Here is a 19,136-nt window from a genome sequence, read left to right as displayed (position 1 = left end):
TGTGTGCTGGTTAGTGATGGTGGGCGTGTCTGGTGTGCGCTGGTTATTGATGGTGGGTGTGTCTGGTGTGTGCTGGTTATTGATAGTGGGCGTGTCTGGTGTGTACCGGTTATTGATGGTGGGCGTGTCTGGTGTGAGCTGGTTATTGATGGCGGGCGTGTCTGGTGTGAGCTGGTTAGTGATGGTGGGCGTGTCTGGTGTGAGCTGGTTATTGATGGTGGGCGTGTCTGGTGTGTGCTGGTTAGTGATGGTGGGCGTGTCTGGTGTGAGCTGGTTATTGATGGTGGGCGTGTCTGGTGTGAGCTGGTTATTGATGGTGGGCGTGTCTGGTGTGTGCTGGTTATTGATGGTGGGCGTGTCTGGTGTGTGCTGGTTATTGATGGTGGGCGTGTCTGGTGTGTGCTGGTTATTGATGGTGGGCGTGTCTGGTGTGAGCTGGTTATTGATGGTCGGCGTGTCTGGTGTGTCTGGTGTGAGCTGGTTATTGATGGTGGGCGTGTCTGGTGTGTGCTGGTTATTGATAGTGGGTGTGTCTGGTGTGAGCTGGTTATTGATGGTGGGCGTGTCTGGTGTGAGCTGGTTATTGATAGTGGGTGTGTCTGGTGTGAGCTGGTTATTGATGGTGGGTCTCTCTTCATCTTTCTCTGCTGGGGAGCCTGTACCCATCATGGGTGCTGGTTATTGAGTGTTGCTGAGCCTGCTGGTCTCTCCCTGAGCTCCTGAGCGCCTGAATTATTCAGCTCTGATGGCCGTGGGACAGGAGAGGGGGTTCTGTGTGGCTGAGGGGCAGTTTGGCAGGTGTCTGCACTCCGGGCTGCTCTGGGGAGGGGGGGTGTGGAGGGGTGGAGTGGGGGTGTCCCAGTTGGAGCTGTCCCAGACTCCAATGTTTCCCAAACGCAGGCGCCTCCGGACTGTGCCGAGCTTCCTGACATCGGAAAACAGGTTGAGTCCTGTTTTAGTTTTGCCAGGGAGACCAATACCGTGCTGTAAATATTTATGCAATATTGAAGAGTGTTGCTAATGATCCATCCCTCTCTGTTACTGCCCTCCTACTCTCCCTCTCTCTCTCCTCTCTGTCCTCCAGAAATGATCTGCAGGGTAAATGCTGAGGCACCAGTAGGGGGGTTAAGCAGTATTTAATGAGGTCTTTAGGGAGAAGTCCCCCTCCCCCCAGATCTCTGTCTTTCCTTCCCTTGTCTCACTTGTTTTCTCTCTCCCAGCCTCTCTCAATCCTTGACTTTCTCCTTGCTTCTCTCTCTCGCCTCTCTGTCCCTGTCTCTCTCTCCCATCTCTCTCTGTCCCTTGTCTCTCTCTGTCCCTTGTCTCTCTCTCCTCTCTCTGTCCCTGTCTCTCTCTCTCTCACCTCTCTCTCCTTGTCTCTCTCTCTCTCTGTCCCTGTCTCTCCTTGTCCCTGTCTCTCTCTCGCCTCTCTCTGTCCCTGTCTCTCTCTCCCCTGTCTCTCTCTCCTCTCTGTCCCTGCCTCTGTCCTTGTCTCTCTCACTCTCCCTCCCCTGTCTCTGTCCTTGTCTCTCTTTCTCCTGTCTCTCTCCTCTCTCAGTACCTGTCTCTCTCTCACTGTCCTGTACTGTGTGTGTGAGCTGTGTGTCTGTACTGTACTGTGTGTGTGAGCTGTGTGTCTGTGCTGTACTGTGTGTGTGAGCTGTGTGTCTGTGCTGTGCAGTGTGTGTGAGCTGTGTGTCTGTCCTGTACAGTGTGTGTGAGCTGTGAGTCTGTGCTGTACTGTGTGTGTGAGCTGTGTGTGTCTGTCCTGTACAGTGTGTGTGTGAACTGTGTGTCTGTGCTGTACAGTGTGTGTGAGCTGTGAGTCTGTGCTGTACTGTGTGTGTGAGCTGTGTGTCTGTACTGTACTGTGTGTGTGTGACCTGTGTGTGTCTGTGCTGTACAGTGTGTGTGAGCTGTGAGTTTGTGCCGTGTGAGTCTGTCGGTGTGAATCATTGAGTGTGGGAGATGGTGAGGCTCTCTGCCAGGGAAAATTTCCGGTCTTTTCCCACTGATTCTCTTGGTTTGTGTGTCTGTCGCATGATTCTCCCTGATCTCATTAAGACACAATTAAACAGCAATTAGTGCTTATTGAGGGCGAATTAGATGACATGTAGAACAGTCTTAATGTGCAGGGATTAGATACTGAGAGAGAGGGAGGGAGAGAAAAGAGGGATACAGGAAGAGTGAAGGACTAAGAGAGAATAACCCAAAGGATAGATACAGAGAGAGAGGACAGGGACAGAGGGAGAGAGAAGGATAGATACAGAGAGAGAGGACAGGGTCAGAGGGAGAGAGAAGGATAGATACAGAGGGAGAGAGAGGACAGGGACAGAGGGAGAGAGAGGGACAGGGACAGAGGGAGAGAGCAGGACAGATACAGAGAGAGAGGACAGGGACAGAGGGAGAGAGAAGGATAGATACAGAGAGAGAGGACAGGGTCAGAGGGAGAGAGAAGGATAGATACAGAGAGAGAGGACAGGGACAGAGGGAGAGAGAGGACAGGGACAGAGGGAGAGAGAAGGACAGATACAGAGAGAGAGGACAGGGACAGAGGGAGAGAGAAGGATAGATACAGAGGGAGAGAGAGGACAGGGACAGAGGGAGAGAGAAGGATAGATACAGAGGGAGAGAGAGGACAGGGACAGAGGGAGAGAGAAGGATAGATACAGAGAGAGAGGACAGGGACAGAGGGAGAGAGAGGGACAGATATAGAGAGAGAGGACAGGGACAGAGGGAGAGAGAAGGATAGATACAGAGAGAGAGGACAGGGACAGAGGGAGAGAGAAGGATAGATACAGAGAGAGAGGACAGGGACAGAGGGAGAGAGAAGGATAGATACAGAGAGAGAGGACAGGGACAGAGGGAGAGAGAAGGATAGATACAGAGAGAGAGGACAGGGACAGAGGGAGAGAGAAGGATAGATACAGAGAGAGAGAGGACAGGGACAGAGGGAGAGAGAAGGATAGATACAGAGAGAGAGGACAGGGACAGAGGGAGAGAGAAGGATAGATACAGAGAGAGAGGACAGGGACAGAGGGAGAGAGAAGGATAGATACAGAGAGAGAGGACAGGGACAGAGGGAGAGAGAAGGATAGATACAGAGAGAGAGAGGACAGGGACAGAGGGAGAGAGAAGGATAGATACAGAGAGAGAGGACAGGGACAGAGGGAGAGAGAAGGACAGATACAGAGAGAGAGGACAGGGACAGAGGGAGAGAGAAGGATAGATACAGAGAGAGAGGACAGGGACAGAGGGAGAGAGAAGGATAGATACAGAGAGAGAGAGGACAGGGACAGAGGGAGAGAGAAGGACAGATACAGAGAGAGAGGACAGGGACAGAGGGAGAGAGAAGGATAGATACAGAGAGAGAGGACAGGGACAGAGGGAGAGAGAAGGATAGATACAGAGAGAGAGAGGACAGGGACAGAGGGAGAGAGAAGGATAGATACAGAGAGAGAGAGGACAGGGACAGAGGGAGAGAGAAGGATAGATACAGAGAGAGAGAGGACAGGGTCAGAGGGAGAGAGAAGGATAGATACAGAGAGAGAGGACAGGGACAGAGGGAGAGAGAAGGACAGATACAGAGAGAGAGGACAGGGACAGAGGGAGAGAGAAGGATAGATACAGAGAGAGAGAGGACAGGGACAGAGGGAGAGAGAAGGATAGATACAGAGAGAGAGAGGACAGGGACAGAGGGAGAGAGAAGGATAGATACAGAGAGAGAGGACAGGGACAGAGGGAGAGAGAAGGATAGATACAGAGAGAGAGGACAGGGACAGAGGGAGAGAGAAGGATAGATACAGAGAGAGAGGACAGGGTCAGAGGGAGAGAGAAGGATAGATACAGAGAGAGAGGACAGGGACAGAGGGAGAGAGAAGGATAGATACAGAGAGAGAGGACAGGGTCAGAGGGAGAGAGAAGGATAGATACAGAGAGAGAGGACAGGGACAGAGGGAGAGAGAAGGATAGATACAGAGAGAGAGGACAGGGACAGAGGGAGAGAGAAGGATAGATACAGAGAGAGAGAGGACAGGGACAGAGGGAGAGAGAAGGATAGATACAGAGAGAGAGGACAGGGACAGAGGGAGAGAGAAGGATAGATACAGAGAGAGAGGACAGGGACAGAGGGAGAGAGAAGGATAGATACAGAGAGAGAGGACAGGGTCAGAGGGAGAGAGAAGGATAGATACAGAGAGAGAGGACAGGGACAGAGGGAGAGAGAAGGACAGATACAGAGAGAGAGGACAGGGACAGAGGGAGAGAGAAGGATAGATACAGAGAGAGAGGACAGGGACAGAGGGAGAGAGAAGGATAGATACAGAGAGAGAGGACAGGGACAGAGGGAGAGAGAAGGATAGATACAGAGAGAGAGGACAGGGACAGAGGGAGAGAGAAGGATAGATACAGAGAGAGAGGACAGGGACAGGGACGCAGCTCGTTAGGATAAAGCCGTGGCAGGGAAGCAGGACACTGCGGTGCAAACACCACCACAGATCGACGACGTCGGGGACACGGAGAGGGAGGACGGAGCTGGGGAGACACAGAGGGCCCGAGAGAATCGCCTCTGCGCGGGACGAGAGATCGGAAGCTCCAGCGCACCCCGGTAATGAACAACCTGCGCCCCCCCCCACCTGGCTAACGAGCCGGACCGGTCAAACGCATCGGGCCCCCAGCTCACCGTCTGCTTGATGTCCGGTATCCCGATTCTGAACACCATCATGCTGACGTGGGCGTCCTCCAGGGGGGGCGCCGTGCTCAGGCTGCGGTCCCTCAGCCTCCGGGCCCCCGTGGACGGGTTGGAGCCGCTGCCCTGTCCCGGCCCCGGGTTCGAGTGGGGGTTGTAATGTCCCGGGTTGTTGGGTCGGCCGGCCCCCGGCCCGGCTCGTCCAATCATATTCGCCGATTGGCGCGGCGGCCCCTCCTTCCCGGCTTGCGATTGGCCAGGCGCTGGCCCCTCCTCCTCCTCCCCCTCCTCCTCGCTGTCAGACTCCTCCCCTTCTGCTTCTCCTGCCCCGCCCTCTCCAATCGCCGGCCCCTCTTCCTCCTCTTCGCCCTCGATCCCCACCCCTTCCTCTAGCTCCTCCCCTTCCTCTCCTTCTCCGTCGTCGTCGTCGTCGTCGTCGTCGTCTTCGTCGTCCTGGTAACTTCCCAGCATCCTCTGCTGCTCCTCATCGCTGGAGAGGGGGCTCAGCGGCATCGTCATGGCGACCGCAGGCACGGCGACAGCAGGAACCCCCTTGACCTCATACCAGGAGAGAGAGAGACACTGAAATAAAGAGAGAAAAACTCAGAGTTAATATAGACACTGACTGAGAGAGAGAGGGGTTAATACAGACACACTGACTGGACACTCCAGTACATGAACACTGCACTGAGAGAGAGAGGGGTTCATACACACACACTGACTGGACACTCCAGTACATTAACACTGCACTGAGAGAGAGAGGGGTTCATACACACACACTGACTGGACACTCCAGTACATGAACACTGCACTGAGAGAGAGAGGGGTTAATACAGACACACTGACTGGACACTCCAGTACATTAACACTGCACTGAGAGAGAGAGGGGTTCATACAGACACACTGACTGGACACTCCAGTACATTAACACTGCACTGAGAGAGAGAGGGGTTCATACAGACACACTGACTGGACACTCCAGTACATTAACACTGCACTGAGAGAGAGAGGGGTTAATACAGACACACTGACTGGACACTCCAGTACATTAACACTGCACTGAGAGAGAGAGGGGTTAATACAGACACACTGACTGGACACTCCAGGACATTAACAGTGCACTGAGAGAGAGAGGGGTTAATACAGACACACTGACTGGACACTCCAGTACATTAACACTGCACTGAGAGAGAGAGGGGTTAATACAGACACACTGACTGGACACTCCAGGACATTAACAGTGCACTGAGAGAGAGAGGGGTTCATACAGACACACTGACTGGACACTCCAGTACATTAACACTGCACTGAGAGAGAGAGGGGTTAATACACACACACTGACTGGACACTCCAGTACATTAACACTGCACTGAGAGAGAGGGGTTAATACACACACACTGACTGGACACTCCAGTACATTAACACTGCACTGAGAGAGAGAGGGGTTCATACAGACACACTGACTGGACACTCCAGTACATTAACACTGCACTGAGAGAGAGAGGGGTTCATACAGACACACTGACTGGACACTCCAGCACATGAACACTGCACTGAGAGAGAGAGGAGTTCATACAGACACACTGACTGGACACTCCAGGACACTAACACTGCACTGAGAGAGAGAGGGGTTAATACAGACACACTGACTGGACACTCCAGTACATTAACACTGCACTGAGAGAGAGAGGGGGGTTAATACAGACACACTGACTGGACACTCCAGTACATTAACACTGCACTGAGAGAGAGAGAGGGGTTAATACAGACACACTGACTGGACACTCCAGTACATTAACACTGCACTGAGAGAGAGAGGGGTTAATACAGACACACTGACTGGACACTCCAGTACATTAACACTGCACTGAGAGAGAGAGAGGGGTTAATACAGACACACTGACTGGACACTCCAGTACATTAACACTGCACTGAGAGAGAGAGGGGTTCATACACACACACTGACTGGACACTCCAGTACATTAACACTGCACTGAGAGAGAGAGGGGTTCATACAGACACACTGACTGGACACTCCAGTACATTAACACTGCACTGAGAGAGAGAGGGGTTCATACAGACACACTGACTGGACACTCCAGTACATTAACACTGCACTGAGAGAGAGAGGGGTTCATACAGACACACTGACTGGACACTCCAGTACATTAACACTGCACTGAGAGAGAGGGGTTCATACAGACACACTGGACACTCCAGTACATGAACACTGCACTGAGAGAGAGAGGGGTTAATACAGACACACTGACTGGACACTCCAGTACATGAACACTGCACTGAGAGGTGAGATGTGTGCCAGACGAGTGACTTGGAGATTAAAAGGCTGGCAGTTTGACTGACTAGCTGAGCCCTCAGCTGTCATAAGGGGAGACAGAGCACTGAAAAGAGAGAGAGGAAGAACCTCAGAACAGCAGAGGAGGATGGAGAGACAGGAGTGACAGAAATGGTCAAAGGTACAGTAAGCAAGGCACAGCTACATGCCAATCACATGGCATTTTGCACCCAGAACCAGGGACACTTCTGTACACAGAGGGGGGTGGGGGTGGGGAACAAGCTGCCCAGCCCTGTGGTTGAAGCCGATACGCTGGCTTCTCTCCAGACACAGCTGGGTGAGCTCCTCCAGCCAGGACAGGAGGGGCTTCTGTACACAGAGGGGGGTGGGGGTGGGGAACAAGCTGTTCAGCCATGTTGTTGAAGCCGACACCCTGGCTTCTCTCCAGACCCAGCTGGGTGAGCTCCTCCAGTCGGGACAGGGGGCTCTTCTGTACACAGAGGGTGGTGGGAGTGGGGAACAAGCTGCCCAGCCCTGTGGTTGAAGCCACTAAGACACTCTTATCAATTATCTTCAATTATCTAATTACTAAATGAGCCAGAAGGACCGTGTGGCCTCCTCTCGTCTGAAACTGTTCCTGGGCTCTGATGTGGATCGCGAGGACGTTCCCACCTCTTGGGATGTTGGGGTCATCCCGAGGTGAGACCCCCAAACACGGATTTAATACAGCCTGCCTCCTCCACACACTCCAGCCCCCCGCACCCACAGCAGCACTGAGGCACCAGAGGGAGGACTGAGTCACTGCTGTCCTGCAGGTGCCCTGGGCTGCCACAGGGGGGCAGCACTGTGCTTGGAGTCACGAGCCCTCAGTCCAACACTGCAGGTGCCCTGGGCTGCCACAGGGGGGCAGCACTGTGCTTGGAGTCACGAGCCCTCAGTCCAACACTGCAGGTGCCCTGGGCTGCCACAGGGGGGCAGCACTGTGCTTGGAGTCACGAGCCCTCAGTCCAACACTTCAGGTGCCCTGGGCTGCCACAGGGGGGCAGCACTGTGCCTGGAGTCACGAGCCCTCAGTCCAACACTGCAGGTGCCCTGGGCTGCCACAGGGGGGCAGTACTGTGCCTGGAGTCACGAGCCCTCAGTCCAACACTGCAGGTGCCCTGGGCTGCCACAGGGGGGCAGCACTGTGCTGACTGTTAGGAGCCAGAAGGAGGACCCACTTGCTGTAACAGAGAGGGTAAGAGAGTGAGAGGGTTCACCAGGGGGTAGGTAGATGGGGGTTAACACTGATGGTCAGGCATCTCTTATCCCACTTCCTGGTTCAGCGGTGAATTCTGCTGCACATTAATGCCGTCGTGCTGTCCAGCGGGAAGGGAACATGGCCGCCCCCTGCCGGCCCTCACTCTCGGTGCCAACTTCCTCACTGCTGCTCGAAAACAGGAAGCGAAGAGCTGGCCCCACTCTCTGCCGCTGAGGGTGTCGCAGTGATGAGCGGAGTCTGCACGTTCCTCCCGTGTTCACATGGGTGCGCTCTGGGTGCTCTCGTTTCCTCCCAACATATACTGGGAGGTTAATGGACAGTCATGGGTTACTGACAGTGAGGGTGTTATTGGTGATGATGGTGTTATTGGTGATGATGGTGTTATTGACAGTGAGGGTGTTATTGGTGATGATGGTGTTACTGACAGTGAGGGTGTTATTGGTGATAATGGTGTTATTACAGTCATGGGTTACTGACAATGGGGGTGTTAGTGGTGATGATGGTGTTATCGGGGATGATGGTGTTACTGACAGTGAGGGTGATAATGGTGTTATTACAGTCATGGGTTACTGACAATGGGGGTGTTAGTGGTGATGATGGTGTTACTGACAGTGAGGGTGTTATTGGTGATGATGGTGTTATTGACAGTGAGGGTGTTATTGGTGATGATGGTGTTATTGACAGTGAGAGTGTTATTGACAGGGAGGGTGTTATTGATGATGATGGTGTTACTGGTGATGATGGTGTTATTAGTGATGATGGTGTTACAGACAGTGAGGGTGTTATTGGTGATGATGGTGTTACAGACAGTGAGGGTGTTAGTGACGATGGTGTTACTGACAGTGAGAGTGTTATTGACAGTGAGGGTGTTATTGGTGATGATGGTGTTATTAGTGATGATGGTGTTACAGACAGTGAGGGTGTTATTGACAGTGAGGGTGTTATTAGTGATGATGGTGTTACAGACAGTGAGGGTGTTACTGGTGATGATGGTGTTACTGACACTGATGGTGTTATAGGTGAAGATGGTGTTATTAGTCATGATGGTGTTACTGACAGTGAGGGTGTTATTAGTGATGATGGTGTTACTGACAGTGAGGGTGTTATTAGTGATGATGGTGTTACTGACAGTGAGGGTGTTATTGACAGTGAGGGTGTTATTGGTGATGATGGTGTTATTGGTGATGATGGTGTTACTGACAGTGAGGGTGTTATTGGTGATGATGGTGTTACCGACAGTGAGGGTGTTATTGGTGATGATGGTGTTACTGACAGTGAGGGTGTTATTGGTGATGATGGTGTTACAGACAGTGAGGGTGTTATTGACAGTGAGGGTGTTATTAGTGATGGGTGTTGATGGTGTCATACAGGCTGATGATCAGATTCTGTTGTGCACTCATCTGCTGTAGAGCTGTGCTCCACTGCCCTGTCTACAGATGCCCTGGGCTTCGTATTTCTGGATTTGGCGATCAGAATCAGCACAGAGTGGCGCACGAGGAGACACGAAGAGAGAAACCGAGGCAGCAGAGGACTGGGCAAAGGGCATCAACAGAAATCCCGTTTTACTCCTGCTGAGCTCTCGGGCAAGCCAGAGCTGACGTACCGCGTCTCCGTATTCGGGCGTGTTGAAAATCAAATCACCAACAACTCGCCGATCACTTCCGATCGCGTCTCAGTGAGGAGAACCGCCGCGCCCGGAGAAAAGGACATCCCAGCGCAGCCGAAACTGCTCACTAAAACTCTGTGGTTTCCTACGGGTGCTGGGGAGGAGACGTCGTCCGGGCTCTGGGAGCTCAGGTGTCTGCTCCTGAATCATTTCAGCTCAGTCACTCTAGGGGGTCAGTCTGCCCACGAAGACAAAATGAAAACTAACCCCCCCCCCAACACTGTCCTCCTTGCCCTGTCCGTCCTGAAACCCCCTCCCCCGGCCTCACGAAAGCCCCAGTGAGACTCCAGCTTCTGCCTCCCCCTCCTGACTGCAAATCTCCCATCAGGCCTCTCTCCATTGCCAATTCGATTTAATCCCCTGCTCATCTTCATCCGGGGAAGAAGAGAGAGAGTCAGGGGCTGGGAGAGGGAGGGACAGGGGAGAGGCGGGGGTGAGGAGGGGAGGAGAGGCAGTGAAGTTCTGACTGCACTGATGTGTCGTTCCATCGGCACGTCAGGTAGTCATGACATTTACTGTCAGTGTCTTTCATTCACTATATTTACACCACACTGAGAGAGAGAGGGGTTTAATACACACACTGACACTGACACTGATTCTCTCTCTCTCTCTCTCTCTCTCTCTCTCTCTCTCTCTCTCTCTCTCTCTCTCTCTCTCTCTCTCTCTCTCTCTCTCTCTCTCTCTCTCTCTCTCTCTCTCTCTCTCTCTCTCTCTCTCTCTCTCTCTCTCTCTCTCTCTCTCTCTCTCTCTCTCTCTCTCTCTCTCTCTCTGTGTCTCACTGTGTCTCACTGTGTCTCACTGTGTCTCACTGTGTCTCACTGTGTCTCACTGTGTCTCCTGTCCTGTTGTGTGTGTTTATTACTGAGGGATTCTCTGCGATCTCCTCTCTCTCTCTCACTGTGTCTCCTGTCCTGTTGTGTGTGTTTATTACTGAGGGATTCTCTGCGATCTCCTCTCTCTCTCTCTCACTGTGTCTCTGTGTCTCTGTGTCTCTGTGTCTCTGTGTCTCTGTGTCTCTGTGTCTCTGTGTCTCTGTGTCTCTGTGTCTCTGTGTCTCTGTGTCTCCTGTCCTGTTGTGTGTGTTTATTACTGAGGGATTCTCTGTGATCTCCTCTCTCTCTCTCTCACTGTGTCTCCTGTCCTGTTGTGTGTGTTTATTACTCAGGGATTCCCTGCTGTATCTCTCTCAGTCTGTCCTTCTCTACTGTGTTTGTAGTATTAGTTGATTGTCTGATAACTCTCTTTGTTCTCCAAATCGTCCCTCTCGTTGTCTGTCTTGATTACTCAGCAGTATGCAAAAAGGAGACTTCTTTCTCATTTACATTCTTCCAAACCAATTATTCACTTTTTGACTTTCTTGACCTCTAAGATTGTAGTTTCCCCTCTCTCTCTCTCTCATTAATGTACTGTCGAAACACCCAGTGTGTCTGTATGAACCCCCCTCTCTCTCAGTGCAGTGTTAATGTACTGGAGTGTCCAGTCAGTGTGTGTATGAACCCCCCTCTCTCTCAGTGCAGTGTTAATGTACTGGAGTGTCCAGTCAGTGTGTCTGTATGAACCCCTCTCTCTCTCAGTGCAGTGTTAATGTACTGGAGTGTCCAGTCAGTGTGTCTGTATTAACCCCTCTCTCTCTCAGTGCAGTGTTAATGTACTGGAGTGTCCAGTCAGTGTGTCTGTATTAACCCCTCTCTCTCTCAGTGCAGTGTTAATGTACTGGAGTGTCCAGTCAGTGTCTGTATGAACCCCTCTCTCTCTCAGTGCAGTGTTAATGTACTGGAGTGTCCAGTCAGTGTGTCTGTATGAACCCCTCTCTCTCTCAGTGCAGTGTTACTGTACTGGAGTGTCCAGTCAGTGTGTCTGTATGAACCCCTCTCTCTCTCAGTGCAGTGTTAATGTACTGGAGTGTCCAGTCAGTGTGTCTGTATGAACCCCCCTCTCTCTCAGTGCAGTGTTAATGTACTGGAGTGTCCAGTCAGTGTGTCTGTATGAACCCCTCTCTCTCTCAGTGCAGTGTTAATGTACTGGAGTTTCCAGTCAGTGTGTCTGTATGAACCCCTCTCTCTCTCAGTGCAGTGTTAATGTACTGGAGTGTCCAGTCAGTGTGTCTGTATGAACCCCTCTCTCTCTCAGTGCAGTGTTAATGTACTGGAGTGTCCAGTCAGTGTGTCTGTATTAACCCCTCTCTCTCTCAGTGCAGTGTTGATATACTGGAGTGTCCAGTCAGTGTGTGTATTAACCCCTCTCTCTCTCAGTGCAGTGTTAATGTACTGGAGTGTCCAGTCAGTGTGTCTGTATGAACCCCTCTCTCTCTCAGTGCAGTGTTCATGTACTGGAGTGTCCAGTTGATCAGGCAGTGATTCTGGTTAAGCCTCTCTCTCTCACTCTCTATGTAGGACAGTGTGTAGAGAAGATATTTTCAGTCTTCAGTCCCCTGGAAATTCAGCTGGGATAGATCCAGAGAACACTGCGCCCCACTTTCCTGGGAAACTGGAGCGTCCAATTTTCTCCCTCCCCGCCCCCCGCCCTTCTCTCTCTCCTGCGTAACCCTTCCATCCCTCTCCGAGAATACCTCTGCCTCGCTCTGCTGGCGCGTTCCATCACGCCTCTCTCCCTGTCGGGCTGTCCCATCTGTGTGGGGTAGGAGGGTGAATTTCGGGGGGTGGGGGGTGTATGAGCGATGCAGGTCGGTCAGAACTATCGCTCCACATCGGACGTCTGTCCACGGGAAGCCCCCCCGTCCAGGACACGAGCCAGCCTGAGACCAGGCACACCTGGTCTGAAGGAGTACTGGACATCCAGGGGGACCGAGGATCCACAGGAGGGAGAGGGGATGTAGGGACAGGCTCTGTGCGTTGGCTGGCCGCTCCCTGGATTCCCGGATTAATGGGAATCCAGGAGATTCCACAGGAGGGAGGGGAGTCGATCGGACAGGCTCGGTGCTGCAGTGGGTCAGTTCTCCTGAGGACTCGTGACTCCAAGCACAGTGCTGCCCCCCTGTGGCAGCCCAGGGCACCTGCAGTGTTGGACTGAGGGCTCGTGACTCCAAGCACAGTGCTGCCCCCCTGTGGCAGCCCAGGGCACCTGCAGTGTTGGACTGATGGCTCGTGACTCCAAGCACAGTGCTGCCCCCCTGTGGCAGCCCAGGGCACCTGCAGTGTTGGACTGAGGGCTCGTGACTCCAGGCACAGTGCTGCTCCCCTGTGGCAGCCCAGGGCACCTGCAGTGTTGGACTGATGGCTCGTGACTCCAAGCACAGTGCTGCCCCCCTGTGGCAGCCCAGGGCACCTGCAGTGTTGGACTGAGGGCTCGTGACTCCAGGCACAGTACTGCCCCCCTGTGGCAGCCCAGGGCACCTGCACTGTTGGACTGAGGGCTTGTGACTCCAGGCACAGTGCTGCCCCCCTGTGGCAGCCCAGGGCACCTGCAGGGCAGCAGCGACTCAGTCCTCCCTCTGGTGCCTCAGTGCTGCTGTGGGTGCGGGGGGCTGGAGTGTGTGGTGGAGGCAGGCTGTATTAAATCCGTGGGGGGGTCTCACCTCGGGATGACCCCAACATCCCAAGAGGTGGGAACGTCCTCGCGATCCACATCAGAGCCCAGGAACAGTTTCAGACGAGAGGAGGCCACACGGTCCTTCTGGCTCATTTAGTAATTGGAAGATAATTGATAAGAGTGTCTTAGTGGCTTCAACAACAGGGCTGGGCAGCTTGTTCCCCACTCCCACCACCCTCTGTGTACAGAAGAGCCCCCTGTCCTGACTGGAGCAGCTCATCCAGCTGTGTCTGGAGAGAAGCCAGCATATCTACTTAAGTCTCTAACTTTACTGCCACACCTACTTCTACACCTGCTGCTGTATCTGACTTTACTGCCACACCTACTTCTACACCTGCTGCTGTATCTGACTTTACTGCAGCACCTACTTCTACACCTGCTGCTGTATCTGACTTTACTGCCACACCTACTTCTACACCTGCTGCTGTATCTGACTTTACTGCCACACCTACTTCTACACCTGCTGCTGTATCTGACTTTACTGCAGCACCTACTTCTACACCTGCTGCTGTATCTGACTTTACTGCAGCACCTACTTCTACACCTGCTGCTGAATCTGACTTTACTGCAGCACCTACTTCTACACCTGCTGCTGTATCTGACTTTACTGCCACACCTACTTCTACACCTGCTGCTGTATCTGACTTTACTGCAGCACCTACTTCTACACCTGCTGCTGTATCTGACTTTACTGCAGCACCTACTTCTACACCTACTGCTGTATCTGACTTTACTGCACCACCTACTTCTACACCTGCTGCTGTATCTGACTTTACTGCAGCACCTACTTCTACACCTGCTGCTGTATCTGACTTTACTGCAGCACCTACTTCTACACCTGCTGCTGTATCTGACTTTACTGCCACACCTACTTCTAAACCTACTGCTGTATCTGACTTTACTGCCACACCTACTTCTACACCTGCTGCTGTATCTGACTTTACTGCAGAACCTACTTCTACACCTGCTGCTGTATCTGACTTTACTGCAGCACCTACTTCTACACCTACTGCTGTATCTGACTTTACTGCCACACCTACTTCTACACCTGCTGCTGTATCTGACTTTACTGCCACACCTACTTCTACACCTGCTGCTGTATCTGACTTTACTGCCACACCTACTTCTACACCTACTGCTGTATCTGACTTTACTGCCACACCTACGTCTACACCTGCTGCTGTATCTGACTTTACTGCAGCACCTACTTCTACACCTGCTGCTGTATCTGACTTTACTGCAGCACCTACTTCTACACCTGCTGCTGTATCTGACTTTACTGCAGCACCTACTTCTACACCTGCTGCTGCATCTGACTTTACTGCCACACCTACTTCTACACCTGCTGCTGTATCTGACTTTACTGCCACACCTACTTCTACACCTGCTGCTGTATCTGACTTTACTGCCACACCTACTTCTACACCTGCTGCTGTATCTGACTTTACTGCCACACCTACTTCTACACCTGCTGCTGCATCTGACTTTACTGCAGCACCTACTTCTACACCTGCTGCTGTATCTGACTTTACTGCAGCACCTACTTCTACACCTGCTGCTGTATCTGACTTTACTGCCACACCTACTTCTACACCTGCTGCTCTATCTGACTTTACTGCCACACCTACTTCTACACCTACTGCTGTATCTGACTTTACTGCCACACCTACTTCTACACCTGCTGCTGTATCTGACTTTACTGCAGCACCTACTTCTACACCTGCTGCTGTATCTGACTTTACTGCCACACCTACTTCTACACCTACTGCTGTATCTCACTTTACTGCAGCACCTACTTCTACACCTGCTGCTGTATCTGACTTTACTGCCACACCTACTTCTACACCTGCTGCTGTATCTGACTTTACTGCCACACCTACTTCTACACCTGCTGCTGTATCTGACTTTACTGCAGCACCTACTTCTACACCTGCTGCTGTATCTGACTTTACTGCAGCACCTACTTCTACACCTGCTGCTGTATCTGACTTTACTGCCACACCTACTTCTACACCTGCTGCTGTATCTGACTTTACTGCCACACCTACTTCTACACCTACTGCTGTATCTGACTTTACTGCAGCACCTACTTCTACACCTACTGCTGCATCTGACTTTACTGCCACACCTACTTCTACACCTGCTGCTGTATCTGACTTTACTGCAGCACCTACTTCTACACCTGCTGCTGTATCTGACTTTACTGCAGCACCTACTTCTACACCTGCTGCTGTATCTGACTTTACTGCAGCACCTACTTCTACACCTACTGCTGTATCTGACTTTACTGCAGCACCTACTTCTACACCTGCTGCTGTATCTGACTTTACTGCAGCACCTACTTCTACACCTGCTGCTGTATCTGACTTTACTGCCACACCTACTTCTACACCTGCTGCTGTATCTGACTTTACTGCCACACCTACTTCTACACCTGCTGCTGTATCTGACTTTACTGCAGCACCTACTTCTACACCTGCTGCTGTATTTGACTTTACTGCAGCACCTACTTCTACACCTGCTGCTGTATCTGACTTTACTGCCACACCTACTTCTACACCTGCTGCTGTATCTGACTTTACTGCCACACCTACTTCTACACCTGCTGCTGTATCTGACTTTACTGCAGCACCTACTTCTACACCTGCTGCTGTATCTGACTTTACTGCAGCACCTACTTCTACACCTGCTGCTGTATCTGACTTTACTGCAGCACCTACTTCTACACCTGCTGCTGTATCTGACTTTACTGCAGCACCTACTTCTACACCTGCTGCTGCATCTGACTTTACTGCAGCACCTACTTCTACACCTGCTGCTGCATCTGACTTTACTGCAGCACCTACTTCTACACCTGCTGCTGTATCTGACTTTACTGCCACACCTACTTCTACACCTGCTGCTGCATCTGACTTTACTGCAGCACCTACTTCTACACCTGCTGCTGCATCTGACTTTACTGCAGCACCTACTTCTACACCTGCTGCTGTATCTGACTTTACTGCAGCACCTACGTCTACACCTACTGCTGTATCTGACTTTACTGCAGCACCTACTTCTACACCTGCTGCTGCATCTGACTTTACTGCAGCACCTACTTCTACACCTGCTGCTGTATCTGACTTTACTGCAGCACCTACTTCTACACCTGCTGCTGTATCTGACTTTACTGCCACACCTACTTCTACACCTACTGCTGTATCTGACTTTACTGCCACACCTACTTCTACACCTACTGCTGCATCTGACTTTACTGCAGCACCTACTTCTACACCTACTGCTGCATCTGACTTTACTGCCACACCTACTTCTACACCTGCTGCTGTATCTGACTTTACTGCAGCACCTACTTCTACACCTGCTGCTGTATCTGACTTTACTGCAGCACCTACTTCTACACCTGCTGCTGTATCTGACTTTACTGCCACACCTACTTCTACACCTACTGCTGTATCTGACTTTACTGCAGCACCTACTTCTACACCTACTGCTGCATCTGACTTTACTGCCACACCTACTTCTACACCTGCTGCTGTATCTGACTTTACTGCAGCACCTACTTCTACACCTGCTGCTGTATCTGACTTTACTGCAGCACCTACGTCTACACCTACTGCTGTATCTGACTTTACTGCAGCACCTACTTCTACACCTGCTGCTGCATCTGACTTTACTGCAGCACCTACTTCTACACCTGCTGCTGTATCTGACTTTACTGCAGCACCTACTTCTACACCTGCTGCTGTATCTGACTTTACTGCCACACCTACTTCTACACCTACTGCTGTATCTGACTTTACTGCCACACCTACTTCTACACCTACTGCTGCATCTGACTTTACTGCAGCACCTACTTCTACACCTACTGCTGCATCTGACTTTACTGCCACACCTACTTCTACACCTGCTGCTGTATCTGACTTTACTGCAGCACCTACTTCTACACCTGCTGCTGTATCTGACTTTACTGCAGCACCTACTTCTACACCTGCTGCTGTATCTGACTTTACTGCCACACCTACTTCTACACCTACTGCTGTATCTGACTTTACTGCAGCACCTACTTCTACACCTACTGCTGCATCTGACTTTACTGCCACACCTACTTCTACACCTGCTGCTGTATCTGACTTTACTGCAGCACCTACTTCTACACCTGCTGCTGTATCTGACTTTACTGCCACACCTACTTCTACACCTGCTGCTGTATCTGACTTTACTGCAGCACCTACTTCTACACCTGCTGCTGTATCTGACTTTACTGCAGCACCAGCTCCTGCGGCTGTATTTACTACTTTCCCCCTCTTGTTGCAACAGTCCCATTGCTACAGTTAAAACAGACAGGGAACGCGTTTGTTACACCCTGCACCGAACTGGACATTGCAGCCCATCAGCTGTGGTCAGAGACGGAGGAGCCCAGCAGCTCCTGCGCTGGGAGAGAGACCGACAGGAGGAGGAGCGGGAGGGGAGGGGAGGGATGCTGAATTAGGCCACAGCGCCAGGGATGCGCTGTCCCAGATCAGTCGTTTCCTGTGATCCCTCGCTCTGAGAAAGGGCAGAATGAGCGAATGGAGAGAGGAAGAGGTGAGGCGAGCTGGTGGGGGGGGGGAGGGGAGGCTAAATATGGAGTGTTAAAGTGTCCCAAAGGAGGCATGATGGCCAGTGCAATAAACACTGGAAAAACACAACTTTTTTTTTTGTGTGTTTGAGAGACACACAAAAAAAGACAGAGGTCTGGTCTGAGAGGTCTGAGAGACAGGGGTCTGGTCAGTCAGTCAGTTTGTCTGACAAACCAGTCTGTGGGTCTGTGTGTCTCAGTCAGTGTGTCTGTACAGTGTCTCCAGTAAGAGTCTGTACAGGTGTGTGTGTCTGTACAGTGTCTCCAGTAAGAGTCTGTACAGGTGTGTGTGTCTGTACAGTGTCTCCAGTAAGAGTCTGTACAGGTGTGTGTGTCTGTACAGTGTCTCCAGTAAGAGTCTGTACAGGTGTGTGTCCGTACAGTGTCTCCAGTAAGAGTCTGTACAGGTGTGTGTGTCTGTACAGTGTCTCCAGTAAGAGTCTGTACAGGTGTGCGTCTGTACAGTGTCTCCAGTAAGAGTCTGTACAGGTGTGCGTCTGTACAGTGTCTCCAGTAAGAGTCTGTACAGGTGTGTGTGTCTATACAGTGTCTCCAGTAAGAGTCTGTACAGGTGTGTGTGTCTGTACAGTGTCTCCAGTAAGAGTCTGTACAGGTGTGTGTGTCTGTACAGTGTCTCCAGTAAGAGTCTGTACAGGTGTGTGTGTCTATACAGTGTCTCCAGTAAGAGTCTGTACAGGTGTGTGTCTATACAGTGTCTCCAGTAAGAGTCTGTACAGGTGTGTGTGTCTATACAGTGTCTCCAGTAAGAGTCTGTACAGGTGTGTGTCTATACAGTGTCTCCAGTAAGAGTCTGTACAGGTGTGTGTCTATACAGTGTCTCCAGTAAGAGTCTGTACAGGTGTGTGTCTGTACAGTGTCTCCAGTAAGAGTCTGTACAGGTGTGTGTCTGTACAGTGTCTCCAGTAAGAGTCTGTACAGGTGTGTGTCTATACAGTGTCTCCAGTAAGAGTCTGTACAGGTGTGTGTGTCTATACAGTGTCTCCAGTAAGAGTCTGTACAGGTGTGTGTCTATACAGTGTCTCCAGTAAGAGTCTGTACAGG

General features: G+C 51.6%; 1 protein-coding gene across 1 annotated transcript in view; it reads right to left on the bottom strand.

The window, feature by feature from the left end:
• The window catches only part of shank1 (SH3 and multiple ankyrin repeat domains 1), a 118,634-nt gene that overhangs the window by 84,670 nt on the left and 14,828 nt on the right, over positions 1 to 19,136 (bottom strand). Inside the window, exon 2 of the mRNA XM_088646418.1 lies at positions 4,682 to 5,269. Within this exon, the coding sequence (XP_088502544.1) occupies positions 4,682 to 5,206 (525 nt within the window). The 5' untranslated portion in view covers positions 5,207 to 5,269. The remainder of the gene's footprint in view (positions 1 to 4,681; positions 5,270 to 19,136) is intronic.

Source organism: Lepisosteus platostomus, chromosome 9 (assembly GCF_059453375.1).
Source record: "Lepisosteus platostomus isolate fLepPlt1 chromosome 9, fLepPlt1.hap1, whole genome shotgun sequence".
NCBI classification, from domain to species: Eukaryota; Metazoa; Chordata; class Actinopteri; order Semionotiformes; family Lepisosteidae; genus Lepisosteus; species Lepisosteus platostomus.
Note: the sequence above shows the minus strand (reverse complement) of the source record. Positions and strands in the feature narration are given on the sequence as shown.